The 25,517-nt window shown below is 48.3% G+C and overlaps 10 protein-coding genes across 10 annotated transcripts; 6 read left to right on the forward strand and 4 right to left on the reverse strand.

The window, feature by feature from the left end:
• Positions 1–22: 22 nt before the first annotated feature.
• On the forward strand, positions 23–2,336 carry E1B28_001253 (uncharacterized protein; the record flags this gene model as incomplete). The annotated part of the gene is made up of 3 exons (XM_043147165.1): positions 23–902; positions 967–1,134; positions 1,193–2,336. The coding sequence occupies exons 1-3, from the start codon at positions 136–138 to the stop codon at positions 2,334–2,336; spliced, it is 2,079 nt and encodes a 692-aa protein (XP_043015870.1). The 5' UTR covers positions 23–135.
• Positions 2,337–2,934: 598 nt separating this feature from the next.
• On the reverse strand, positions 2,935–4,153 carry TVP23 (Golgi apparatus membrane protein tvp23). Its single transcript, XM_043147166.1, has 10 exons — positions 3,964–4,153; positions 3,884–3,906; positions 3,729–3,830; positions 3,613–3,660; positions 3,516–3,560; positions 3,418–3,462; positions 3,328–3,359; positions 3,137–3,272; positions 3,019–3,084; positions 2,935–2,961 (listed from the first exon to the last, which is right to left on the reverse strand). The coding sequence occupies exons 1-8, from the start codon at positions 4,142–4,144 to the stop codon at positions 3,218–3,220; spliced, it is 531 nt and encodes a 176-aa protein (XP_043015871.1). The 5' UTR covers positions 4,145–4,153; the 3' UTR covers positions 2,935–2,961; positions 3,019–3,084; positions 3,137–3,217.
• Positions 4,154–4,213: 60 nt separating this feature from the next.
• On the forward strand, positions 4,214–5,787 carry E1B28_001255 (uncharacterized protein; the record flags this gene model as incomplete). The annotated part of the gene is made up of 3 exons (XM_043147167.1): positions 4,214–4,643; positions 4,699–4,858; positions 4,911–5,787. The coding sequence occupies 3 exons, from the start codon at positions 4,214–4,216 to the stop codon at positions 5,785–5,787; spliced, it is 1,467 nt and encodes a 488-aa protein (XP_043015872.1).
• Positions 5,788–5,869: 82 nt separating this feature from the next.
• E1B28_001256 (uncharacterized protein) lies at positions 5,870–7,707 on the forward strand (the record flags this gene model as incomplete). The annotated part of the gene is made up of 6 exons (XM_043147168.1): positions 5,870–6,208; positions 6,266–6,459; positions 6,508–6,676; positions 6,735–7,250; positions 7,309–7,504; positions 7,550–7,707. The coding sequence occupies 6 exons, from the start codon at positions 5,870–5,872 to the stop codon at positions 7,705–7,707; spliced, it is 1,572 nt and encodes a 523-aa protein (XP_043015873.1).
• A 19-nt stretch (positions 7,708–7,726) lies between these two features.
• E1B28_001257 (uncharacterized protein) lies at positions 7,727–11,628 on the reverse strand. The gene is made up of 22 exons (XM_043147169.1): positions 11,217–11,628; positions 11,000–11,158; positions 10,818–10,948; positions 10,757–10,763; positions 10,580–10,703; positions 10,469–10,522; positions 10,287–10,412; positions 10,149–10,236; positions 10,030–10,097; positions 9,683–9,976; positions 9,542–9,624; positions 9,366–9,489; positions 9,174–9,303; positions 9,070–9,120; positions 8,704–9,017; positions 8,526–8,644; positions 8,338–8,456; positions 8,241–8,285; positions 8,167–8,190; positions 7,939–8,111; positions 7,825–7,887; positions 7,727–7,765 (listed from the first exon to the last, which is right to left on the reverse strand). Exons 1-22 carry the CDS (start codon positions 11,364–11,366, stop codon positions 7,740–7,742), a joined length of 2,472 nt encoding a protein of 823 aa, XP_043015874.1. The 5' UTR covers positions 11,367–11,628; the 3' UTR covers positions 7,727–7,739.
• Positions 11,629–11,682: 54 nt separating this feature from the next.
• E1B28_001258 (uncharacterized protein) lies at positions 11,683–12,923 on the forward strand. Its single transcript, XM_043147170.1, has one exon. The coding sequence runs from the start codon at positions 11,685–11,687 to the stop codon at positions 12,732–12,734; it is 1,050 nt and encodes a 349-aa protein (XP_043015875.1). The 5' UTR covers positions 11,683–11,684; the 3' UTR covers positions 12,735–12,923.
• A 2-nt stretch (positions 12,924–12,925) lies between these two features.
• On the forward strand, positions 12,926–15,267 carry E1B28_001259 (uncharacterized protein). The gene is made up of 3 exons (XM_043147171.1): positions 12,926–13,371; positions 13,433–13,548; positions 13,601–15,267. The coding sequence occupies exons 1-3, from the start codon at positions 13,041–13,043 to the stop codon at positions 15,176–15,178; spliced, it is 2,025 nt and encodes a 674-aa protein (XP_043015876.1). The 5' UTR covers positions 12,926–13,040; the 3' UTR covers positions 15,179–15,267.
• A 648-nt stretch (positions 15,268–15,915) lies between these two features.
• E1B28_001260 (uncharacterized protein) lies at positions 15,916–18,134 on the forward strand (the record flags this gene model as incomplete). Its single annotated transcript, XM_043147172.1, has 16 exons — positions 15,916–15,979; positions 16,037–16,067; positions 16,124–16,266; positions 16,320–16,350; positions 16,414–16,475; positions 16,542–16,644; positions 16,694–16,748; positions 16,811–16,839; positions 16,896–16,923; positions 16,986–17,144; positions 17,199–17,274; positions 17,335–17,499; positions 17,556–17,719; positions 17,775–17,956; positions 18,020–18,071; positions 18,129–18,134. 16 exons carry the CDS (start codon positions 15,916–15,918, stop codon positions 18,132–18,134), a joined length of 1,350 nt encoding a protein of 449 aa, XP_043015877.1.
• A 165-nt stretch (positions 18,135–18,299) lies between these two features.
• On the reverse strand, positions 18,300–23,316 carry E1B28_001261 (uncharacterized protein). Its single transcript, XM_043147173.1, has 9 exons — positions 22,382–23,316; positions 20,139–22,323; positions 19,744–20,082; positions 19,368–19,692; positions 19,108–19,304; positions 18,772–19,052; positions 18,640–18,717; positions 18,462–18,583; positions 18,300–18,398 (listed from the first exon to the last, which is right to left on the reverse strand). Exons 1-8 carry the CDS (start codon positions 23,253–23,255, stop codon positions 18,549–18,551), a joined length of 4,314 nt encoding a protein of 1,437 aa, XP_043015878.1. The 5' UTR covers positions 23,256–23,316; the 3' UTR covers positions 18,300–18,398; positions 18,462–18,548.
• A 559-nt stretch (positions 23,317–23,875) lies between these two features.
• On the reverse strand, positions 23,876–25,462 carry E1B28_001262 (uncharacterized protein; the record flags this gene model as incomplete). The annotated part of the gene is made up of 4 exons (XM_043147174.1): positions 25,002–25,462; positions 24,686–24,932; positions 24,458–24,629; positions 23,876–24,402 (listed from the first exon to the last, which is right to left on the reverse strand). Exons 1-4 carry the CDS (start codon positions 25,418–25,420, stop codon positions 23,876–23,878), a joined length of 1,365 nt encoding a protein of 454 aa, XP_043015879.1. The 5' UTR covers positions 25,421–25,462.
• Positions 25,463–25,517: the final 55 nt, after the last annotated feature.

Genomic DNA, 25,517 nt, shown 5'->3' on the forward strand with positions numbered 1-25,517 from the left:
GGAGCTTTTGAGAACCCTTCAGTTTCACCACCACGATCTCAGGCTCGAGCACACATATCAGCTCCTCCTTCCTTTCTTCCTTCATCTTCTTCCCTTCTTCCTTCTTTAATTATTACTGCTGGCTCGCTGGCCGAGATGTCTGCCTCATTCACCTCACGAAAGTTCCGCTCGGGTCCCCCCGCTGCTCTTCGTATCGACTTACCCTCACAACCAGAGGAAATCGCCATTGCTCTCGGAGACTCGTCTGCCACCTCCTCCGCTACCTCAGAGACAGATCCATCACCTTTTCCTACCCTTCAAAAGCCCAAGTCCTTGAGGAATATGAAGAACCTTTCCCTGAATACTCTTTCTGCGCGTTCCTCCACCCTCTCTCTTAAAATTCCCCCAGTGCCACAGAGTTCAGGAAGTTCTCCTCTTCCACAGCAGCCTGTCTCACAAGTTCGTGCTCGTCGACCTTCAATCGTTTCTCTCCCGCCCTCTACCGGTACAACCCGTCTTTTCCGGAAGGAGGAAGATAGTGGATCACCGACCGCATCATATGCAGATGGGCCTGTGCAGATCTTACCAGGTATATGGTTGGGTTCCGAAGATAATGCTCGCAACATTCCCATGCTACTTGAACAAGGCATCAAGTCCATCCTCAACGTAGCGAAGGAGGTCGCATCCCCGTTCGAACCCCCTTCACAGCAACTTAGATCAACCGTATCCACCCCAAATCTTGCTCGGGCGTCCAAATCCGAATCTACGTATTACCCGCCACATATCCCTTCAGGAAGACCAGGCATGCATTACCTCAAGTTGCAGTGGTCGCATGGTCAGCATGACCTTGTGGCAGATGGGTTTCCATCTGCCATGGAATTCACTGATGCCGCACTGAAGAGGGGTGAAGGTGTGTTGATACAGTACGTCTGTTCTGTCTGTACTGCTTGATTACGGATTGACTTGACCCTTCCGCTTTCGTTATAGCTGTCAATGTGGTGTTTCACGCTCTGCAACACTTGTGATCGCTATTGTAATGCGCGCAGCCGCAGAGCGGTCTCCGTCCGTTCCTTCCGAAGTTTGGGCGCTCAAGGGTATGCAAGGCGCATATGACTTCGTCAAGGAGAAGAGCAAGACGATTGGTCCCAATATGTCGTATGTTTCGAGTTTGGCTGCTTTAATTATTAATAGCTCTAATTTGGTTACTACCTAGTCTGATCTATCAGCTTCTGGAATATGAGAAAAAGTTGGGAGGCGATTGCGGCTCTCCCTATTCTGATAGGTCGTCCATTATTGCTGCAGAGGAAGAAGAGTGGGGTCGGCAGCGACGGTTGCTGGATGAGGCGGAATCAGATATGGAAGGAGACGAGAGACAGAGCTCTATAATCATGCAAGAGGCACAAGCTCTTGACAAAGCCATGGAAGAGAGGATAATAGCTCGCAAAGCATCAGCGTCCTCGATAGGTTCCGCGTCAACTGGTATCGGGATGGGTGCTGCTTGGAGAAGCCGTTTTGGTACTTCGAGAAAGCGCGCAGGGTCGATAGCGAGTAATGGGAGCATTCTGAGCGAAGACCTGGTTGAAGAAGACGAAGAACAGGCTCTTTTGGGGGTTGGAGATGACTTTGAGGAAGACGGGGCTCGGGAGCTTTCGTCGCCGACGAACTCCCCCGAGGAGGAACCTGAGAATGTTACCTATGCTCCATCTGGTCCCAAGTACAATTTTACACCTACCACTGCGCGTCCTCCTTGGCCTGCACGTCCTCCTCCTTCGGCGCCAGTGTGGAAGACGTCTTTCAATCTTCCACCCCCATCCACTGCCATTCGATCGACGTTTGATCTTACCCCTAGACCCAAAAGACGGCCTACCCCCCTTGGTACCATACCACCGTCACCACCCATTGCCATCCTCATCGAAGGCCAATCTGACCCCGAATCATTCAAAATATCACCGCAAGGACATAGCTCCTCTTTGGTCGAAGATCCGCCACCAATACGGAAGCATGTCACATCCATTGGTAAAATTCCACGTCGTCGGACCGAGTCTGGTAAACCCGCCCCACCACCCCTTCATTTACGCAACGTATCCAAGGTTTTACCCTCTCCTTCCATAACCACCCCATCACAGACGCTGTTCGTCTTCCCTCCCTCTCCGACTCTCACTACCCGCACGCCTTCTACCATGACCCTCACATCCAATTTACAAAGCCGTGTTCCCTTCCCTTCAGTGAGTACACCGCGGATATCTAGTTTTCGTGCGGACGGCCGGACGAGGTCCTTTATTGGCCTTGGAGTACCACCCACGCCCACTACCGCTTTTTCCAGAGTCGACGCCAGAGGTTTTGTTGCCCTGGAATAGCGCAAAAACATGTATGCCATTGCGATATATATGTTTTGTGTCATGCTCTTCTATGGACCACGCTCACACTCGTCTTCATACATCTGCACTGTATTAATATCTTCGGCACCACTTTGAACTTACCATCCACTGCTTCATCTACTCATCAGTTGTACCGTCTTCATACGCGACTAAGTTATGTGTACGCAGTTCGGTTTTGGCGATCATAATCCCCTTGACACTATGCTTTTATCATCTCAGTTTTCGCTTTATCTCAGAACGAGAAAGATGTGAACAAAGTGCGGTACCCAGCGTCGCTCTTTTGTGTAGCTTCCATTTGGTTATTCATGGACTGGAATGTCTACCCGCTTCTGGCAGATTTCTTCATTTTCCTGTATCATTACTTTATGTCGCTTTCCAAACAACATTGATTATGACATTTTACTTCCATTATGGTATAGTTCAACAAATCTGGTTTCACTGTCAATAGAAGTGTCCATCCTCCCTCACCATCGATTTGGCTGAAGATTAGGAGAACAATCTGCCCACCCCTTTTTGGACTGCCCCAGAAATGATAGAACCTCCAATGCCCCCCCACCCAGACCCGACTACCTTGTTCGCCCAGCGTTGTTTTGCATCTCGGTCTCTACGTTATAGTGGTCAAAAGGACAGTCAGTAGGAGGGGGAAGGGCACAATACGAACGCATATGTGAAGCCAACAGCGTTGGTTATGTTGAAGATTATAGCAAGTATTACGATTGGCACATATCTGGTCCGATCCGACGTGAGCTTTTCACTGACTAACAGTTGACTAGACGTACGTGAGACCGAATCTGATCAATGCCACGATTAGGAGTATGGTCCACAACAGAGGGAAAACATAGATTGCGATCTGTAACGTTTCACTGAATTCCAGGAATGGTAAAGTGCCTTGCAAAGGAACTGACCCAGAACATTCTTAAGGAATAATAAGCATGAGGTGGAGGAAGAAGGAAAATGAATTACAACTTACTTTGAATCAACGGGATTCGCTGGTCTCGACGGCTGATGATTGAAGGATGAAATGGCATGTTGCAGTCAAGTCGGTGAATGAAACCCTCACATCGCGACTTTCAAATACCCAATAGCTCTCCCCATCATCATCAACCTGAGAATTTGGAGGTTATGCTCACATGAAACTAAATGACGGAGGCGGCACACCTGGTTCCAAAAGCGCAGTCCTACGAGCGTCCGTCCTGCCACATTCTGCACGACAGTTAAGTCACCGGGCTCGAGGAGACTGTCGAGGAATCCTCACTCTGCAATTCCAGAAGTCCATGGCTAGAAGAACGACCACAAGGACCGTCTAACCGAGTCTCACGTAAGTAAGTTCTTGTGATTTCTCAGCTAATGCTGAAGGTACGCGAGACTCACAGAGAGAACATAGTTGTTCACCAATGTTTCCGCGAGGAGATAGAGTGTTATAGCTGTTATGCGGAAGAAGTAGAGGAAGAAGAGAGCGATCGGGTGTGCCGACTATGGAAGATACGTAAACAAAACGCCATCTCTGAGTACAATGAAATTCGCACTTGTCTAAATATTCCTGCTATCCCTATAAACACGATTCATCAGAGTGAATGCCTGTAAAAAGTCAACCCAAAAAACCAACCAGACTCCGCATCACTGGGCGTGGAAGCCATACGATTTTCGTTGGCACGATTGGTGGGAGTGAGGACAACTGGCTGACGCGTGTTTAAGTTGTTCTCCTGGTTTATATTTCCTGATCTTTGCTCTGGTTCATCTGGTTCAATAGTATTGTCGAGAAGAGGCGTTGACACACTCATTGCCATGCTGGCGGGTAGTTAAAGAAGTTGAAGCACGTGATATGGAACTGTTACTTAACCTCGACCTCGTTCAACATGAATGAAGACACAGAAAACCCCTCCACTGTAGTGCGATCCACGCAGAATGAAATTCCCTCTCTTCCGGTCATCGTACCTACGCTTCGTCAGCTTGACATGCTCTCACAAGATGACCTCGAACTTGTTCATACGTCCAACGTCCTGCGGCCTTCACAATTGTCGGGACAACGACCAATGAGGGTGGCTTTTGCGCTTCTCGTACTTCTTGCATATCGTCGTGAGAGGTTACGAGATCAAAGGTTCTCTGACAGCCCATGGGATCGCTGGTTTCAAGAGACCGAGGCAAAGCGAGGGCTAGTAGTCATTGAAAAGAATATTCAATTGCTATGGGAGGAGTTTTTGTCATCCTATTGCAACCCAAAGGATGTTGAAGGCGCTCTTTGGACCGAGTTTCCACTTGAAGAAGGTTGCAGTCAAAGGATCCGAGGCAAGGTTAAGTTATGGCTCTCCGCGTTCGACTTTTTCTGATACGATTGGCCCAGTGGTAGACCATCTGGCAGAAGCTGATCCACCCATTTACCTGCTTACCCACCAAGTTGTTCAGTACAGCCTGCTCAATTATTGGCGCAAAGGTCCTGTCGTGGATCCTTCTACTGCTCGACATTATCTGACGACAAAGTACGACTCGCTTTGCACACCAAGGTATATGATAGATAGATAGTCGTTTGACCTCAATTGATTACTCTTTTGCCAGGTTGTCCCATGCAGTCGATTTGGGTTCTCGGATGATTTTTTTTGCACTCCTTGCGTCTTACACCTTGGATCCCCCTCGCAAACCATCCATTTACATTGCGTCTCTGGAGTATATTCACGCCAGAGAAATTTTTTTAATGCTCTTCGCAGTATCTATTCCATGGCTATATCTTGGAATTCCTTTTGCACTTACCACTCTCGCATTCCTGTCCTCACTTCCCTCCGTTCCTTTCCCTGGAGATATCGCGTTTAACATCCTTCTCATTTCCCTGTTCTCTCAACTGTTCTTGTTTCACTTGCCAGTTCCACCTTGTCCAATATTCATCTTTTCCCTGCAGGATACACTGCCGTTCGTTCTTCTACTATTTTGGAGGGTGTCACACGTCATTGTGAGGCTATTCTTATTCTTTTTGCCGGCTCTCATTCTATCTCTATACCTGCTGTCCTTCTCAATGGCAGATACCTTCCTGCGGATACAAATCACCTCTTGGCTGGTTGATCCTTCTCCGATGGAAACTAGAGGGGGATACCTAGTTTTGTTGTTTCTTGTTATGGCTATGATTTGCATCTGCTTCTTCGTTGTTGTTCCTGTCTCATCACCACTTATCTCGTCGCCGTCTTGGGATGTATACTCGAAAGATATCGGTGTTGCTGCACGAACAGCTTTTGTACATGCACTGATTCGATATTCGTACCCTTATCCGTTTCCTCCTCCTTTCAATACCGTTCGTTTCCTGTTCTTGTTAATACCGTCGTTCGTCTTCCAACGACTGGGAGTTCCACCTTCGCTGTTCGATAAGCTTAACCGAGGATTATGGAGACTTATAGTCGGACCTGTATTCCTTCTGATTGGCGTTCTCATGTCAAAACTTCCTTAATTCAATACAGCTTGTTCACTGTCGGGCACGGAGACTGAAGTACTGATTAGTCATATGTGATCATACACTCTACCCATTTGCCATGTCTAGTTCGAATTCTCGCAAAAAGCAACGCACTACCAGGTCTAGCGTGCCCGCACTAGGAGCCCCATCTGAAGCTGATGAACAGAGTAATGATTTCAATAACCCTACATCTTCGGCATCTTCGTCCAGAGTTTTACCTACTACAACCATACCATCACTATCGACCCTTTGCGCACGCCGCTTTGCTGCTAGTTATAAGAAGATCAGAGAAAACGAGTTTCTCTGGAAAGCTACTGCACAATATCTAAAACTCGCCCCCGATAGCATGATCCCCAAGATACTCGCCATGCTCGTTACTACGTGCCCAACGTTTCTCGACCACGCGGTCATAGTCACCGTAGGGAGCGAATGTCTACACTCATTTTCTTCATGAACTCAAAATCCGATGTATTAGTATTTTCTTCGCGGCCCCCTCATTTCCCTTGACATGAACAAATTGCCGGGAGTAAAGGAGAGCACGATTCTTCAAATACCTCGTCTGAACCCGTCACTGCGTGAAGTCGAGTTAACAAAGTTTGGGAAGATATCAGACGAGAAGTTTGCGTCTGTATTCTCCCGACTGACTGAATTGAGAAGAGTGGTTTTACGGTAACTCACAGTCAGACTTGCACACACTGGCGCTAACGTCAGATGTAGGGACTGCACAAAAGTCGGACTCAAGACCGTGGTTGCTATAGCTAAATCGTGTCCGCACCTTAAAATCGCTAATCTCAACCATACCTCGTCTCCTCCTGCTGCAGTTGGCGATTTATTACTGTCCTGCCCCCAGCTGGAAGTGTTGAAACTTGCCGGTATAAGTAATTGGGTATGAGAAGCTCCTACTCATTGCCACCTCGACGTTCATGCTTGCCTAAATATCTTAGACGGATGGGACTTTCTCCAAACTAGCGAAGGCTTTGGATAAAAAAACCAGATTTGTCAGTCTCCGAACGCTGAAACTCCGTATGTTATCGCTTTCAGATAACAACCTGAACTTTATGGTCTCCCTTTTCCCAAATTTGAGGCGGTTGGATCTGTCTTTTACTCCAGCCAGACACCTACTGATTCTGTCCTCGCCTGAATCACCTGATCTGGAGAAAATCTCGCTTACTTCCACACAAGTAACGTCGTCGGACCTCCTTGCAATAATTGCCCGACTTCCTTGTCTTAAAACGCTGTCTCTTGGAGCATTGGGAGTCAGGGAAAGTTCCAAAGCGACAGTTAGCAATTCATCCGCCATGACGATGAACGATTATACCCTCCGTGAAATGACTGCAATCCTCACCAACTTTCAAGATTTGGAGTCCGTGAGCCTGGTCGCGAACACGAAGCTCTGCATAAATACCAAAGCAGATAGCGCGGTCCTAGAATTTGTGCAACAGGTAGGACGTAGATGCAAGGTGCGATTCCCCTTGCATCATTGTTGCATTCTATTCCCACACGTTTGTGCTTGCTTAGTACTTAAACCTGTCGGGCATCCCTTCCATTCGTTCCAATGACCTGGTTGGGTTAATAGCTGAAGTCCAACACTACACACCGCCAGCACTAGAAAGACTTCTATTAAATCAGACAGGTGTAGATGATGGAGCATCTGCATCTATATGCTCTTGCCGGAACTTGGTCAACCTTGGGCTGTCGGGTACAAGATTCACTAGTAAGTGTGCATTCCCAGAAAGTCCTTTCTGAACTTTCACGCAAGGCGTTGCATCAGACGAAGGGCTCTTTCCCATTCTCGATGCTTGTACCCGTCTAGAACACCTAGACCTAACCTCATGTAGAGGTGTGCCGGTCGGGGATCGTCGACGGTTTTTCCAGGTGTGGGAGGGAGAAAGGAATCCTCAATATTCAGTTCACTAGTAACAATTGCCTGTAAGGATTTATAGTACCCCTTAAACAGGAACACATTGTGAGTAATCTGAGTAAATTGAAGGTAATCAGCATTTGAGTATGATTGATCATGGTTCCGTGACCAACATGGATTGCCGACCAGACAATGATATCCAGAGACACAAGCGGTCGGTCCCGTCCAACCAATGCCTTAGAAGATATCAGTGTCAAGTGTCAAGGAAAAATCAAAGTTCAACTGACCTCCGCACTGGCCATAAGCAGTCTGAACACCTGTCGGAGGTGCGGAAGTTGTCGTAGTTGTGGTTTGGGACGTGGACGTGGACGTGGACGTGATCGTAGTCGTAGGTTTCGCTGTTGTCATTGTAGAAGTCGGAGGAGGAGCAGTACCCGCTGCGTCGCCGTAGAAAATGCCACTGGATAATACGCTGTAAAACGCGATAATAGTCAATTCAAGGGACCTTGACTGACCGGCCATTGGTTCCAATGTAAACACTTTGTAGCGATTCAGTTTTATGTACAACAGAACGTGACCGTGTACTTACCGGCCATATACCCTGGGGTCCGCCGCCATACAGTTCGAACTTGCACTAATTTTCCCGCATAAGAGCCAATGTCTTCAGGGAAATTTTCGAAGAATACCTTCCGAACCCGTGCGCACCATCATTTATTGTCACCCAGTTGACACCAACATCGTCAGACCTGAAGTATCCAATGCCACCAATGTTAGCGGCGGCAAAAAGTGCGGGATAGCTACCAGCCTGAGACAGAAGAACGGAGGTCATTATTATTCAGTTACGAGCACTCCAGCAGACAATCAGTCCTCCAACCTTAGCTGGTGCTCCGAGGGCAATGGCCCATGCTTGAGAGACACCGGAAATAGCGGTGAACGTTGAACCAGAGTCGGTAGAGTGGAAAAGACCTTTGTCCGTGGATACCCACACATCACCTAGGGCACCACCAAGTTTTTATTCATGGCAGGGAAACAAGATAGTAAGATTCCCTTACCGGTGGTGGATGGGTTGACAACAATCTTGGATGGGGACGTGGACGATCCCAGAGTACCTTTGGCGGAGAACGTCTTGCCCCCATCAGTAGAAAGATAAAACCTGTTGCTGTCAGCTCCATAGAAAACCGAATTGTTTTTCTTGTCTGAGGCGATTGCGGCGTTGGCTCCAAGAGACGAAACGGCTATAAAGGGGTTGGTGTATTGCGAAACCATGACACCGTTTCCATCTGTACGCCAAAGGACAGTGTCTCCGTCGGCCGAAATAGCTACCTTTCCGCCCCCGACATTCTCTGGTGCGCCATAGTCTTGCGACCTGACGAAGATATGATCATGAGTAGAATAAGCAAGCAAAGGTATGTACACACCATGTTGCGCCAGAGTCGCTGGATATGGCGACATTCTTGCCGGTCTCAGAACTGTATACGTATATCGTTGAGGTGAGATGATACGGTTGTGTTTGGAAACTTACGTCGTTCCCGTTCCAATGCGAACAATGGTCGCGGGCTTGTTACCAGCATAATCTATGTCCGATGCAGTGGCCCATGTCGGATTGGTGTAGGAGCTGGCTGGAGCGACGTCAAGGTTCTTGTGGACAAAGCCTGCGTGGAATACGTTTTTCGTGGCAGTCTGCATCGAAGCAACCATAGAAACGAAGACGAACCTCCGATATCTCCCACGGCGGACAACAATTGAGGACCAGACGGAGGTGAAATAAGACCCTGAATGGAGGTTTCCTCTACTCCGTCAGCCATCGATTTGATTGTAATGTTGTGGACCGTATCCCACTAGAGAAACAGGGTTGATAGAAATTTTCAGAAGAGACCAGATACACGTTACCTTTAGCAAGTCACGGCTACCGTAGATTGTGGCACCCGTTCCATACAACATATGGTCTGAATCGAAAGGGTCGATTACGAGCGCTATTGGCGATGATGAGGTGAGGTCTGAGGACAAGGTTAATGGAATGCATCAGCTCACCCTCCATCATCCACCCGATTTGTGTATCCCCGGCTGTTGTATCTACATAATTAGGCCCTAACCAAGGTGCGAGACTGTCCGAATAAGAATAGTATTTGTTCAAGGTGGGATAGTTTGCCCAATCCCAAAGTGGCGACCAACTAGCACCACCGTTTGTGGAGCGGAAAATTTGACCGTCAGGCCACCAAGAGTTCAGCGCTGCAACCATTATGGTTCCGGGTTTCTGTAAGTCAACTGCGACACCACCGAAACCGAAGTACAGATCTGAACCAGAGACAGGAGTGATGTTTGTCCCTTCACAATCTGGTCAGTATTATGTTGAGCGAGTGACGACGGAAGACACAAACAGGTCGAGTTTGCGATGTTGTATTTGTATACAGCTCCAGAAGTCCCGTCGTATGGGCCTGCGCCATCACTTTAAAAGAACAACATTATATCCCACAAAGTCGCAATGTCAGGGTCTTACCTGTAACTAATATACAGGGCTTTCTCAACGGGCGAAAGGACACCTTTGTGAGGTAAAGAAGTGGAGTTCTGTCCGGGAACGGCAGACCCTGCCGGGGAATGAGAAATCAAGAATGCCAAGAATGGAGTGTGGACATACATGTATTTCCTCCGTCGTTTGTGACAAAGATATTGTTTGAGCCCTTGTTTGCAACGCCAACAAAGATTCGAGGGGTGGCTTTGCCGGAGGTTCCTGATGTAGAGTCGAAGGTTACCCAAGCGACGCCTAGTCGAAAAGATTGAGAATAGTCACGAGCTAGTACCGGTCTAGGCTGTACCAACCAACTTTGTCCGAATTGTATCCGCTGGAGTCACTTGGATCGGGAATGTATGTTCCTGGAGTAAAAATAAGATATAAGATCAAGTTGATGTCTACTTTCGCGTAAAACGGACCAGTATTGGTGAAAGAAGTGACTTTAGTCCAGGTTTGTCCAAAATTAGTAGATTTCCAGAGTCCCTGTCCACTTCTAGCACCAAAGAAAAGTATTCCATTGCTATTAGGGTCGATCGCGAGGCGCTGGACTGTGTTTAGCACAGCCTGACGGGCTCTCATGTACAAAAGGGACTTGCCTCGCCCCTGTGATCAAGTCGTGTCTAGCCAGCTGAAGGATGGGAAGGGTCAATAACTCACATTCCACGCCCAGGCATGTTGCCTCCGACTTTGAACGGTAATGGAGAGGGCGTGAAGGTCTTTCCGGCGTCAGTGGATACGAGAATATTGCCGTTATTGGGATCCCAAGAATTTGTATACATTCCGGTGGCCTGTAAACACAGGTAAAACAGCTTGAAGAAGGCACTGCGCAAGATATTTACTAAATATAGGCGCGTAGGGTCAACAGGATCGGTCGCGAGACCGTCGACACCCCAGTAGTTCCATCGGTTATTGTCAGCAAAATCAAGCAAAGGGGTCCAGGTATCATCAACGTTGAGCTTGTAGGCACCTCCGATATCGGTACGTGCAAATGCTAGACCCTGTCGCGGACAATGAGTTTCACTCCAGTTGCCGAAGTAACATCAATGGGAAACAGACCTTTTGCTTCGTGTTGAAGACGATGCCGGGAACAAATCCGCCGCCGCCGCCTATTTTGACGCTGTTCCATTTGTAAGACTGCGATGCAACTGCAGAGACGAGGGGTATAGCTGCAGCAAAGCCAGCCGCCAGCAGATTGAGCTTAAACATGTCAGCTTCGGGAAGAAGCTGACGACTGCAGATGTAGTATTTATCATGAGAGGAATACCGAGATAACAGCGCGACCGAGAAAAGTGCGGCCAAAGGAACTTGAAATAGTACTTGGATGCTTCTGAACGGCTAATAGCTTGCAAGGTCACGGTTGAAATGAATGCGCCAGAAAACTGATGATCCATCATCCATGCAGGCACAACACAGTATTGGTGTGGTTGAAATGTGTTGGAGAGGGTCAACATCGGAGAAGGAGTGCGGGGCGGCCCGGAGATTACCGGTGTAGTAACACGCTGCATCACATTCCTCTCAGTGACAATGTCTTTGTGCTTGCGCAACGACTTGGAACAATGTCTTAGCACACTTGATGGTCCTTCTCCCCCCTTTTCTACGTCGAGCGCAGCATCCCCTATGCCTCCTTTCAAGTCATTCTCTCAGACAGTCCATAGTCCTTCACGATCCATACGTTATTCCAGAAACCCCACCTCCTCCGGTTCCATTGGTCGTCTTTCATTTATACCACTTCCCTCATCCTCCGCGCAACGATTCGACCTCCATTTCCTAGATTTCACCTTTCAATCCTTTGCTGTAAACTCTAGGCCGTCCTCGAGAGGTGGTCCACCGTCTCAGTCCCGATTACCGAGATTATCTCAACCTCTTTTTGAGAAGAAGGCAATGGAAGATGCACCCATATTTCCTCCCTCATTCAGCCATCCGAATAGCCCTTACGTTCCATTAGCAACGCCTGTACGACGAGAGTACTTTCGGCCCCTGACACCGGAATCGTATGTTTCCCACTTCTCAGGTTTCTCCCGCAGCGGTGCTATTGCCCCAGAACCTTGGGAACACCAGGAGTATCGTCGATACAATGTCACCGTGATGAAGATGTCGAACAACATCCGAAAAATACGTCGCATTTTGAGGCGGAAATTACTACAGGTAGCACGTCATTTTAGTGCACTCAACCAGCCCTCAAGGCCGGTACAGAATTATTCCTCTGAACAAACTGGATCATACGCTGTTCACCATTCGTTACCTGACGCAGTCATCTCACCGTCTCCTATTCGCGTCATGTCAAATGCATCGTTTGATACCTCACACACAAACTCCTTGGCTCAATGGCTCAATGCACAACATCAGGCATTCTTGAACACCCACGAAGAATGGGAGATGAGTTTGGAGGAATACGAGCGCATAGGAAGTTGGATAAACTTTAGCTCGGGACATGGTGGTTTTAGTTGCGGGATAGCAGGCTGTCAATTTCACCCCCAGTTTCCTCCTAACGTCCTGTCTCCTTCCGACCATGACACAACGAGTGATGATCGCTCTAGTACGTCCGACTACAGCGTCCAGTCTCAGGCAGTTTGAATCGTCAATCCCATCCTCCCTACCGAATCGAATTCATGGAGAAGCCCCCACTCGTTCACCATCGCTCTCATTTACATTAGCTCTAATTATCAAAGTCTTACATTACATAATCAATTTAACTGAGTTTCAATCAAGGTGGGGAAACCGTTGTCAAGTGTAAAGCATAAAGCGTGACGAGTTACTCTTGTTCCCAATCCGCTAGTCCTTGTAATTCATCGACTGTATCCTTACCTATGTATAAAATGCTGGATATTCTTCCTTTGCCATCTACGACCGCATTCCACAGTTCGAAATCCTCTCCTCGCAATGAATTCCAGAACAGTTGACATCACTCAATTTGAAACCCGAAATCTTCGACGCGATACAAATTTCTTCCAGCAGCTCGTTGCCTCTCCAGAAACCCTCATTTCTTTGGCGCCTGCTCTCACCAATGATAGCCCAGAAAATCTTTGTCGTCATGGTAGCAGTTTGTTGGAACAAAATCACAATTCCAAAGACTTTTGTGCCACAACTATGGAAGGAAACACGCTCTGTCCTTCAACGTCTATGACAGCTCAATCACTGTACCCGCCTTCGAAGCGCTGGGATTGGATCAATGATCACCAAATCATTGACATCGAACAGGTTTTCTTGTCGGGTGCGTCAGCCTTTACTATTATTGCTTCGAAATGAATGCCGAATGTCATTATCCAACCTAGACGGCGCAATTTGTGACGTTTATCTGACGACGGCCAACATCGGTGATCGGCAAATCAAGTATATTTGCAAGACTTGGCGCATCCTGCAGAATTGGGATGGGGCGTTGTACTCGGAGGTCGGTTTTCTAACCTATGTTTGCACTGCTTTCACACCAATATCTCCTCTAGCTTGCGTTGTACAAGAAACACATGAAAAACCTCCAAGGCAACACCGTACCGTCAATAATTACAGTTCTCACAGGACCTACCACGCTCAGCGTGGCAATGGAACCTCCCCATAACTCTTTCTGGATCGAAGCCAGTATTGACATGCCATTGATACTCAAAGATCGTTGCGTTGAAGCATTTCAGAAACTGCATGAATGTGGAGTTCTACACGGAGACGTAGAGCTTCGACATATGCTCATTGGTGGCGACGGGAAGGTGACCATCATCGATTTCCAAGAGAGTCGGGCTCTGGAAGCAATAGAAGCAGTCCATCTCAAACCTGCTACCCCCGCAGAACTGAGGAGGGAAATGAGAAAGGTCAAGGTTAAGCTTGACTATCCAGGATGCAGAGATTTGGAGTATGGCAGGCTCCAGCGTTATCACAGACGTCTACAATCGTACAACGGGGAACGACAAGAGGAGGTGGAGGAGGGGGATGACAGGGAAGATGATCTTCAGAATCCTCCAATTACAGATATTAGGGAGTGGGAAGACTGGGTCAAGACACCTTCATTACCTCGACGGTTTGTGATACCGGGGCAGACGCCTGCCAGAGTTTTCGAGGCTGTACAACACTTTCTAGGTATCGTCGATCCACTAGAGCCAAGGCGACACGATATGCAAGCACATGAACTCACTCTCAAACGCAATTCTTCTTCGAAACGTAGTATTGAGAACGAAGAAAGCTCGGAACTAGCATCGCCTCCCAAGCGTGTGCGTTATCACGAGCCTGGTCTGCTATCCAGTGGCGCAGACGATCACCCCAGCTGTATCAACGGCGTTGAAAATTCACGTTCTCGAAAGCGTACTGTCTTAGATGAATTCGGCGACGCAGGCCCTCGCCGGAAACGTATTCGTCTGGACGGTTATTCAGATCTCCTTCGACACCGATCGGCTTTTAACTCGAACGCACCCGACATCCCGCGTAGTTCATTTCCTCCTCCTCAGGTCTACATACCTGACCATGCGACGACTCAACTTTCAACCCACTTTAACGTGCTAGAGCGTCAACCTAAACGTTCTTCCCCAACTTCGGATGTGATTTCCATGCATAATCTAGCATTATGCGCTGTTGAGAAACTCCCCCATCCTACGTTGGTGCAACTCTTTCCTAACCATCCTCGTTGGCAAGAGCCGGATGTCCGCCTCTACCTTAATGAGCGTCTGCTTAAACGGCAAGAATTGACCGGTAAAGCTAGGGCGTTTCCCAACAAGATATTTTTCTCCCCGGGCGCTGCGCAGTCGCGGGGTAATCTAAGGCGCGCCCTGACGGATATCCGCAAGCGCATCGGCTATCCAGCTACCATCCCCGTCGTGGAGTCATTGTCCGATGCCGACGCCGATACCGAATCTGATACAAGTACATTCTGTGGTGCTAGGGTGCGGTTCTCCTGTGGCGACCTCATCCGAGAATCTGGAACACTCAATGACCACGATAAAACGATTCATATCTCTCGTCCACAGTCACGAACGGATATCCTACGGTGGCATCGTCACCCAGTATTTGGATGGTTAAGAGAGTTCCTGAATCTGTGGTAGACCTTTCGATCTCCTTTTACATAGTTAGTCTACTTTGGTGTAGTATTATTACCTTGCGTTCAATTTGAATGTCGGCTTGTCACATGTTACATTTCAGGCGAATCCATATGGTGATTCTTCCGTTCCGTTATCAATCCGGCAACAGAGTGGCGCGTACCTCGATGTTGCTCACCATTATTTATATCTTCAATGGTGGAGTCACTTGAACTTTTCCCCTCCCGTTCACGCCCTCCCCAATCCCCCACGCGATGACAACGCTGAACGAGAAGAGCCTTGGTAAAGACCACGAAGGCTCTGATGTGGAGTCCCGCGTTGAACAAAATGAACCACACACAAAATTGGCGAGACAACTCAAGAATCGACATGTAGCTATGATAAGGTTTGTGGGCGTTGTAATCTACACATTCTTTCTTTTCATTGAGATTGACTCTAGTATCGGTGGTCGGTCATTTTCTACGGACACTCTCTAGATGAATACAGATCCATTTTCCGTCATTCAGGTGTCATTGGAACAGGTCTGTTCTTGGGAACTGCTAATTCATTGCGAGATGGGGGCCCTATTGGTGAGTAGGTTGTACGAGTATGTCTCGTATTCGCATTCACATCCACGCAATTCTACACAGGTCTTCTTCTTGGATATATAGTGGTTGGAAGCCTTTGCTGGAGCGTTGCGGTGCGCGCAACTTTTCGTTCGTTGTGAATGTTGACTGACCTCCCCAAAGATTTCGGTCGGAGAAATGGCTTCTTACCTCCCGATTCCTGGAGGACATATCACCCTAGCTGGACGTTTCGTGGATCCTGGTAAGTTCATCAAAAAATTGACTTCCAGAAGGTTCCCTTGTGTATTTTGATTTGAAGCACTTAGTTTTGCTATGGGCTGGAATTATTGGTACGGATTCGTGCATACAACAACTTCCAGTGTGTGTATTCAAAGTTTAATCCCAGGTACAATTGGACGATCCTTCTACCCACTGAGCTTAGCGCTGCCGCCATCCTGATTGAATTCTGGACCCACAGTGATAAGCTGAACCCTGCGTGGATCACAATATGTATGGTGGTCGTCCTTGCTATCAATGTGTTGGGAGCAGGTACGTGATTCGTCTTGGTGTCCGAGGAAAAGTCTGACCAGTAAACGATGCAGGTGCTTATGGAGAGGCTGAGTTTATATTCGCGTTAGTTCGAGATTTATTGATTCCATTCGCTGCCTTTGCTCACCGTCAATCCGATCCGTTCAGATCGATCAAAGTGATCACGATTGTCGGGCTGATCATTCTGGGTATCGTCCTCGACCTTGGAGGTCAGGCTCCCTCTTTGAACACGTTAGTCGACTGAAGGACTCATTTTCCAAATTCCCTTTATTCAGGCGGACCAAGCCGTGATCGTATTGGTTTCCGTTATTGGATAACCCCTGGGCCTTTCGCTCAATTCAATGGTATACAAGGAGCCACAGGACAGTTTCTCGGGTGGTTCGTATATTTTGTGTTTTAGACATGATTGCAGCTAAAAATGCAACAGGTGGTCCGTGATGACACAGGCTGCATTCTCCTTCATCGGAGTGGAAATTGTTGCGGTGAGTATAAGGTCTAATCAATCTGGTTCTTCAAGACCTGACACTAGTTTCTCGTCGTCCAGATTGCTGCTGGTGAAGCGAAAAATCCCAGGTCAGGGGAATATCCCACTACACCATCCAATAATTTGCTTACATCTTTCACCTCAGGCGCAACATTCCGAAGGCGATAAAGAGGGTATGAACCTTACAAACCAGATCTGACAACATTTTATTGAAACTTGCCACCTCACCCGACAGGTCTACATCCGTATTCTCTTATTCTATATTGGAGGAACCTTCATCATAGGCCTTCTGGTCCCCTCCTCGGAACCGCGCTTAAATTTGGACACAACGAACGCCGGTGCTTCGCCCTTCGTAATCGCCATCAACAATGCTGGAATAAAAGGATTGCCTTCGGTCAGTGATATTGTGCCACCTCGCTAACACACCAATACTGAAACCCGGGTACAGGTTATCAATGCAGCTCTCCTCACATCGGCTTGGTCCGCAGCATCCAGCGATCTGTACACCAGTTCCCGGGCGCTCTGTGAGTGCTCCCTTCTTCCACGCTCTTCCATTTTATATTTATCGGCCACTCGTTATTCAGATGGACTTGGGGTTGCCGGAAATGCTCCAAAATTCGTGACGCTTACAACGAAAAGAGGTCTACCTTACGTATCACTCGCCATTTGCTCCTTGTTCTCCGGTTTGGCATATATGGTTGTCTCCGCTGGAGCCGGCAAGGTATTCACGTGGTTCCAAAACATGACATGTACGTTCGGAACTGAACTTTTCCTATGCAATGCGCCCTCATGCTACAACCTCTAGCTGTCGCCGGCCTAGTGACGTGGTTCGGAATATCGGTAACCTATGTAAGGTTCTACGCTGGACTAAAGGCCCAAGGCTATGACCGCACAAAGTTGCCATTTTATTCTCGATTACAGCCTTTTGTCGCCTGGTATAGCATGACCTTGTGCCTACTCATTTGCATAGTGAGTCGTTTTCTCAAACTGAGGCTTCAGGAAGAGAGGTAATGTTTTGCACTAGTTAAGTGGATGGAAAGTCTTCTTGAGGGGCCAGTGGCGAACTGACACCTTCGTCACCAACTACCTTCCACTCGTTTTATTCCCTATCATGTATCTTGCCGCGAAACTGGCCAGAAAAACCAGGATTGTTCGTGCGAGTGAAATGGATTTCGTTTCAGGTTTGGCACAGGTCGAGGCCGACAGGTACGTGCTTCTCTTGCTATACGGAGTGAACGTTGAACATCGCGGACTCACGAATTTCTCTAGTTATGATGAACCGCCGCCCAGAAACAAATTCGAGGCGTTTTGGGGATGGCTGGTCAGTCATATTCCTCACAATCTTTCGCGATCTGGTTATCGACTTCCTTTCCCACAGATGTGATTAAATACAAATATGCCTACCAAATGATTATGCTATAGGTTCAGATACCTTACTCCAGCTCGAATAATTTCAAAGACGTCGAATAAAAACAGTGCAATACACTGAAATATGACTTCGAAAGCGAGACTCCAATGTGTCCCACGCGCACACATAGTTATTGCGACAGCGTTCTACGAGATACTTAGATAGTGGTCCCAGACTCGCTTTTTGACCTTCATGCTGTCAATCGTCGTGAAGCATATTACATATATTTTTCCGAGACACCTGTACACAGCACAATAAGTAACCTCTGATAAATTTTGGAATATTTTAAGAGAATGACTGTACAATGAACGACGAAGAATAAAAAGGGAGCAAGTCTATATGGGTAACAAGGAATGGTGCCTTTCGGGCAGAGCGTGAAGTAAAGCTTGACTAGGTTTTAGACGTGGGGATGTGTAAGTTGATAGCTAGAATATGAGCTCATCAGCGCGACATCGCTCAGAGACAGCACTCAAACACTCACCCCGATACCAATTGAGCGCATCCAAGGCAGACGGTGCATCGAAATATAGTATGGCTTTGTTATCAACAAGACGTAGAGCTGATAAGTGACAACATGAGTATGCGTAGACCGAAGATAAGGTAGGTGACTGACCGTTGCCGTGAACGATACTGGCGGGCTGAGGGAGCGTTTGCATCCTCAAAACGGCCCATAGGTCCACGTAAGAAGAAGGGTCCCGCCCCTCCGATGGGTCTCTGCACAAAACTAGAAGATCGTTGCAAAGAATACCAATCAGAGGTCGTGGTGTGAGTTCTGGAGCAAGGCAATCAACGTCAACCGTCGATGCATCCCCTTGTGCATTGATATTTTCGAAGGTGACGATTGCTTTGCGAACCACCCTAGTGAGTAACAACGGCCCGTCCATGATAAGGCGCCTACCATTGCTAGTCAGCCATGGTTCTTTGAGCTACAGCAGTCAGGTAACGTTACCGATGAGGTTGTACCAGGGGACTAGGAAATTTCCCCCTGATTCTAGATTGCCACACGACGAGCTTCCGGCGGGATTCTGATTCTCGTTTTCCTTCGTTCATGTTGTTTGCGAGCGACGAGATTTCCGCCAATGCACGGTCGAGCGGGTCTTCCATGTAGCCATAGGGCGGAGGTGCGCTTCTTCGGAGTTCTTCCAGCTGCCAAAGAATGTCGAATAGTCTGAGAGGAAACATTTGTCTAGAACGCAGATATCGGCTTACCAATAGTTTGTACCGAGGTATACGCTGTACAGGCAGGAGGAGATAGCCTTCTAGATTGAGCTGCGAATGCTGAGGGTGCATTCGACACCGCTTTAAGTATGATCGTATCCGCTTGCGTTGGCTGCTAGTTAAGTTGGGAACTCCTGTAGCTGCGGCCCCATCCCCACTAATACCAGGATTGGAGATCGATGACATAGACAGCCCGAGACCAACGAGATGCGCTGTACTAGATGACGGCGACATGGATGGCGATGGACTCAAAGAGGGGGCAGTATGTCGATCAGATGTCCAGTACTTGACCCTCTGAACTGCATTTTCGAAATTACTGGACTATCGTTAGTAATGGCCTGTTAATGGAAGTCATAAAACAACGTACTTGATGTAACTAGAATACATCTTCATGAAGGCGGCATGCTTGAAAAAGATGTCGCCTACAGCGTTTGCCACACTTAGTGATAATTGTCCGTCCGCATCTTCTTTTTCAAAGGAGGGTACCATCAACGGTTTCAAGGCAACTTCGAGAGACGGCAGGAAGCTTTCCTTGTGGAAAGAGAACAATGCGTCAAGTCCACCAAATACAATCTTCCTCTCAGAAGCAGGAACCACAGTCTCCTTGCTCGAGCTAACGCCACTTAAGATAGTGACGTTGGCGCAAGCGGGCTTGACATAGATATCTATGAGCTGTTGTAGTCCCTTCACGAAGGTCCGTTCAGTGCTGTATAGACTAGATCAGAATGAAGCACTGAGAATAATTTTAAAAAAATAATTTACACCAATATCTCCTTCGCGACCATCGCCCTCTTGGTCTTGTCATCTTTTATCTTGCGATCGTCGGATGATTGGGAGCTGTCACTGGCCGCGACACTAACCGTTTGACTCGAAGTCCCACTTCGCACTCGCCCAATAGTTTGATCGTTACATGACCTTAAATAACTTGAAGTATCACCAAGTGACAACGACAACTCCCGTCCATCCATGGTTGTAGTGAGAGCTCGCGGCCGGTGCGACAATATAGGTTCGCCGGCAATGCCATACACCGCTACTTGAGCTGCTTGCTGTGACAAGCTCAAGTCGTTCATGTCCCTCAGATAGGCCATGACAGACCGCAATGCACGGGTATAGGCTTCTCGTACTCGTTCCTGTTCCCGGCGCAGATACTGGTCAGTTTCGATGGCAGGACTGGGTGTTCTGTCTCTATTTTCAAAAGACTGCTGATCATCACCGTTCATCGCAGTCATTCCAGGAACAAAGGCGGCGTTCTCTGGAATGGGTATATTCAAAGAATGTCCCTCAATAGGAAGGAAGCTCCTTCGTTTTCCTGACCGGGGCGTTGGAGAAGGGGGATGGAGCAATGTCGACGATATAGAATTGCTATTTGTGAAATGGTTGGATGCGAGGGGAGAGATATTGACTCTCGACCCTTCATTGGACTCATATTCGTCCTCAGTATCTGGTGGAGATTGAACAACGGTGGGAACGGGTATATCATTGGACGCGGACAGCGTAAAAGTGGACAAGGCTCCGGTTGTCGAGATACGCATGTCAATCTGGGGCGAATCACTTCCAGGGGGCCGCTGAGGGCGCGGTATAGGGCTAGTATAAGGAACTCTTTGAGAAGTGTCAGGCTTCATTTTCCCCATAGACATCTTTTTCAAAAAGCCCCATCTGGTTTTCTCCTTGCCGTCTTTGGTCCGAGGTCGTATGGTTGCTTTATGATCACCACTGTAGGCGGGTTCAATAGGCGTGGGTGTCGGGGATTGCGTAGTGGCCTCGCTACGAGCGTACGAGGACGAACGACTGGAGTCCGGTGAATTAGCGGCTGAAGAGTTGCCATCGGGAGAGCTTTCCCACATTAATTGTGTGAGAGCCGGACGATTATAAGATTTGCTCGATTCTTCCAAGATGCCCGAAGGCCCGATACTTGCATAACGCTTGCCCAGCGCGGGGCGCGGAGGGGAACTTTGTGTATCAGAATCGGGAAGAGTTGGGTTCGTGGTAGTTGCGGATTGTTTGAGAGGAGGACGTGTTAAGGCGGGAACTGGCGAGTCACCTGGAGCAGGGATGGAGGTCTGATTCCTTCGTAAATCCCCAGCACTCTTCATTTTCCGTATTTCGTGATCCCCGAAGTAACCAGAATCAGTTGAACGAGGTGAGTCCACTGTTGGAAGCTTCGGACTTTTCATATCTTCTTGGTCGCCTTCAACTACACTTTTACCCCTTGACTGGTTGTAAAATGCGCGATTAGGTGTGGTTCTATTCCGCGTCAGGGGTCGTGATTGATGTGGGTTGGGAGAAGGCGAGGTTTGGGAAGAGGTACCGTCATGGCTGAGCATAGGGGCTCTGTCTGGAGTGATGGTATGGTCTTCGTCCATATTGAAACGATTGACGTCGGCCAGCGCACTGGGCGGCTCGGAGAACTCTTCAATATCGGTGGAGTCGGAGTCTGATGCATGGGTGGTGGCGGATGGTAAAGGAAAGGTAGGCGTTGATAATGGATATACAGGGGTCGTTGGAACTTTGGCAAGTAAAGGCTCGACCAGCGCCTTCCAAGGACCTTGAAACGGATTTCCATCAACAAAGAGCTCCTGGAGTGCCGGAAGTAGGCACAACCAGCTAGGAAGGGCATGCATCTTGTTCTTCCGCACGCTAATTGTGTGGAGCTTGTCTAAATCCGCCAAAGTTTCTGAAAGGGTTGTAATACCAGTCGAATCCGCCATCAACACACGCAGGTTCTGCAGTTTACTGAGGAAGGAGGGAAGAACGCGTAATGGATTGCTTCCAATATTGAGTTCTTCGAGCTGGACGCAAGCCTCAAGAGCAGGGGGTATTGCTCCTAAGAAGTTGGCTGAGATATCTAGTGCAAGGAGCGTTGCATGTATTTGTGGTATAATGTTGGTTAAAAAAGAGGGCATCGAATTCGGCGTCGAAGAAGATCCAACTATCAAGTGGGTAGTACCTAGAACAAAAAACAGGTATTGAGATTAGTGAAGGGAGGGATAACCATGCACACGAACCAGGCTGAACTTGTAATTGGGAAACGGGCAAAGAATGACCCTGTACAATCTGACCACGACCCTCCTCAGCAACCACAGCAGCGGACGTCCGTTCCTCTTCAATTCCATACTCATCATCGTTCAAAAGGTGATCCTCATCGGTTTCATCTTCGCTGATTCCGGCTTCGTCTCGCTCATCGACTCTTTGCCAGCTCATGTCGTAACTCGGCTGATTACGAAGTCTATGAGTTGGCTCCTGTCCGTGAATGGTGTTGGCGTTGGTATTTGCGAGCGAGGAAGAGCGGGAGCGAGTGCCTGAATAGCCTGTCGAGCTCGTCTGGTCAAGGGGGGTACGAGAGGGATAACAGTGAGCTGAAGATGACGTCGGGTCATTAGTGAGTAGCTGAACGACAGAGTCGGAGGTTATTCCGAGCCCCATTGTTGATTCGTCGTATTCCGAGCCTGCAACGTGAACGTGAGGGTCATCTGAGGAAGCCAGTGCACTGCCAAAACTAGTATAGGCTGACGATCTGGTCGATGCAGAGGATGAGTCGGCAGAGGAAAGACCAGGAGGAGATGAATGCATATGATGGTTTGGTGGATGGAATGGATATGGAATCGGGAATTGGGCCGGGTCGGGAAGAGCCATAGACTTTGAAGGACGTTCAAAAGAAGGTGATACTGCGGCTTCAGAACGAAATAGAGGTTCGCCTGCTGAAGCTGAGCGAGTAAGAGCTGGAGAACGAAAAGAGGATGATGAATTAGGAGCTGCTGGGGGAGGAGGGCGACGAGGGCGAGCACCGGCAGACTGAAAGGTGAGCTCTGAATGTTCTGAATGCCCTGGATCCGAATCTTCAGAGTCAATCCACGCTGAGCTTGAGGTCGAGCTCGCCATGTCGAATGACGGTGGAGGTGGTGGGAGGGGCTTGTCCGCTCGTGCTGCTGTGTATGGTGAACTGTGATTATGAGAGTGTAGATCGTTATTTGGCTCAGCTCAACTGCATCCGATGGGACAACCACTCACGACATGGAAAGTTCAGGAAAATCTGCTCAAAAATCCAGACTAGCTCTCGTTCTCTCTGAGGTCGTGAAGGTTCGTGAAGTCTGTCTTCAACGTAAAAGAATTGCTTTGCGGATCACTTCTTTACGCTCGCTCGGTAAGTACAAACAGTCAAATAATATTTATATATTGGTTTCCATGCTCAGCGGCTTACATGTTCCTGCCAGCTCCCCGCCCTTTATCGTCTCCAGGCAACATCATCTGATCGACATACGTGTTATACAAAGTGAAGCTCGAACGATATAAGTCGCCCCTGTAAGCAGCGGCCGGAAACTCCATGGTCCTTGGAATCAACAAAACGTCAGGCCACCGAATCCAAAAACCTATCCCCCCAGCGCTTGCTGTTACTTCGATACTGAGGATAGTTACCAACTGTCAAGGACCGAAAGAAGAGGCTCCACACCAGCAATGTCGTGCCATACCCACCCGAGATCAATGCCACGAGTTTGAGTTTATCAAAAATCGTATACATCCGGTCGATCTGTCTGAAATCCGACCTTTTTCTTTGGCTTGTTGACTTTCCTTCGCGACGGTACGCCCGTTTCTGTCATGGCTTGCCCTTGGGTAGATCCTTTACCGCTTACCGGCGCCGTCGGATTGGTACTTTGTTCCGCACGGACCTTCTCTTCCTCCAACTCCACTTCAACATTAGCAAGTCCAGCTTTGGGAACGCCTGCGCGTTCTCCGGAGGTTTCAATTAATTTCGTGCCTGTGAACTCTCGAGCTGTGCTGCTTGGATTCGTCCGGCGTTCAGAAATCCCTCCCTCTAAATCAAGGTGCATTGTTTCGATGATAAATCGTTTTCGCGTGCACTTGAAAGCGAGATTGTTTTCGCCACTACCTGACGAGTCTGCGGCTGCTGAGAGTCCACGCAATAACGAGAACTTGTCGCTGGGTGGCAGAAACGTAAACGGGGCGGGAAGAGTGTGTATGTGGACCAAACCATGATGAGAAGGAAATAGGGAGGTCATAGAAGGATTTGCTATTACCCTAGTTAATTGACTGTCGTTCTACAACAACTCGGAAGATTCAATTACCTGTGAAAGCTGCCAATGTTATAAGCGCATCTGTGGACCATCCGATTTTTTCTATCCAGCCTCGTCCACTCCAATCTTCTACAGACAAATGTGGCGGAAGACTAATCGATAGGCAGGCGTTGGTATGTCGACGAACAAGCATTCTAGTGCGCCGGAGAAAATGGAGTAAATCCTTTCCCAAAAATGATAAGAACTGAGAAGTTTGCAGAGTAAATAAATCGTTTTCACCTCTGAAGATGAGTCACCCCAGCCCGGAGACCCAAGGGCCGGAAGGCAGATCCTCAGCGGTGTTGTTTTACTTCTCGATGCTAAGATCTGCTCAATACGAGACACGACTTCGCTTAGAACGAGTGCTGTAGATTGAAACGAAGTAACATCGCACACTTCCAATTGCTTGGAATAAAGTGCTCGCTGAATGACTGAATCTGGTATGCGAGACGTCAGATCAAATGCACGACAAAAGTTCTCTGTATTTCTGAGTTATATGAGAAGGATAACATCAATGCATTCTGCAGTTCATTGGCTAATCGGAGAACTTACATACGCGATCGATTGACCGACGGTGGTCTGGAATTGTTTCATACTCTCATATCTCCATGCAATCTTGATTCTTTCATCCGATCGTTCCTCCTCTTCTTCGCCAAAAACCTTGCAGTTCAGATCGGAAGTCGTCCACATACACCCCTTCACAAAATCCAACGGGTTATCATCAATGAGCAAGACGTCTTGAGATGACACGAGTCCCTGGACAATGAAATACTTCTGCACCAGTTCACCATAGGAAGAATGCGGGTCTGGTGCGGCGACGAGAAGAGAACAAGATAACGGTAGTCCACCTCCAAGGACATCATCCAGCGATGGTATTCCAGTCGACGTGAGCAATGTTGCCACTGACCCGGGGGACGGTCTAGTGCCTGGTAGCGTCCCCGAGTGCTTTGCAGATTTTCGTTTGAAGGAAGACATGGCCCGACAAGGCTGGGGAAGAATGAGCGCACAATCTGGAGGCTGAAAATGGTGGGTGGGAAAGTCGATTCCAAACTCGGCTCATTTCCGGGATTTC

Source organism: Marasmius oreades, chromosome 1 (genome assembly GCF_018924745.1).
Source record: "Marasmius oreades isolate 03SP1 chromosome 1, whole genome shotgun sequence".
In the NCBI taxonomy this organism is placed as follows: domain Eukaryota; kingdom Fungi; phylum Basidiomycota; class Agaricomycetes; order Agaricales; family Marasmiaceae; genus Marasmius; species Marasmius oreades.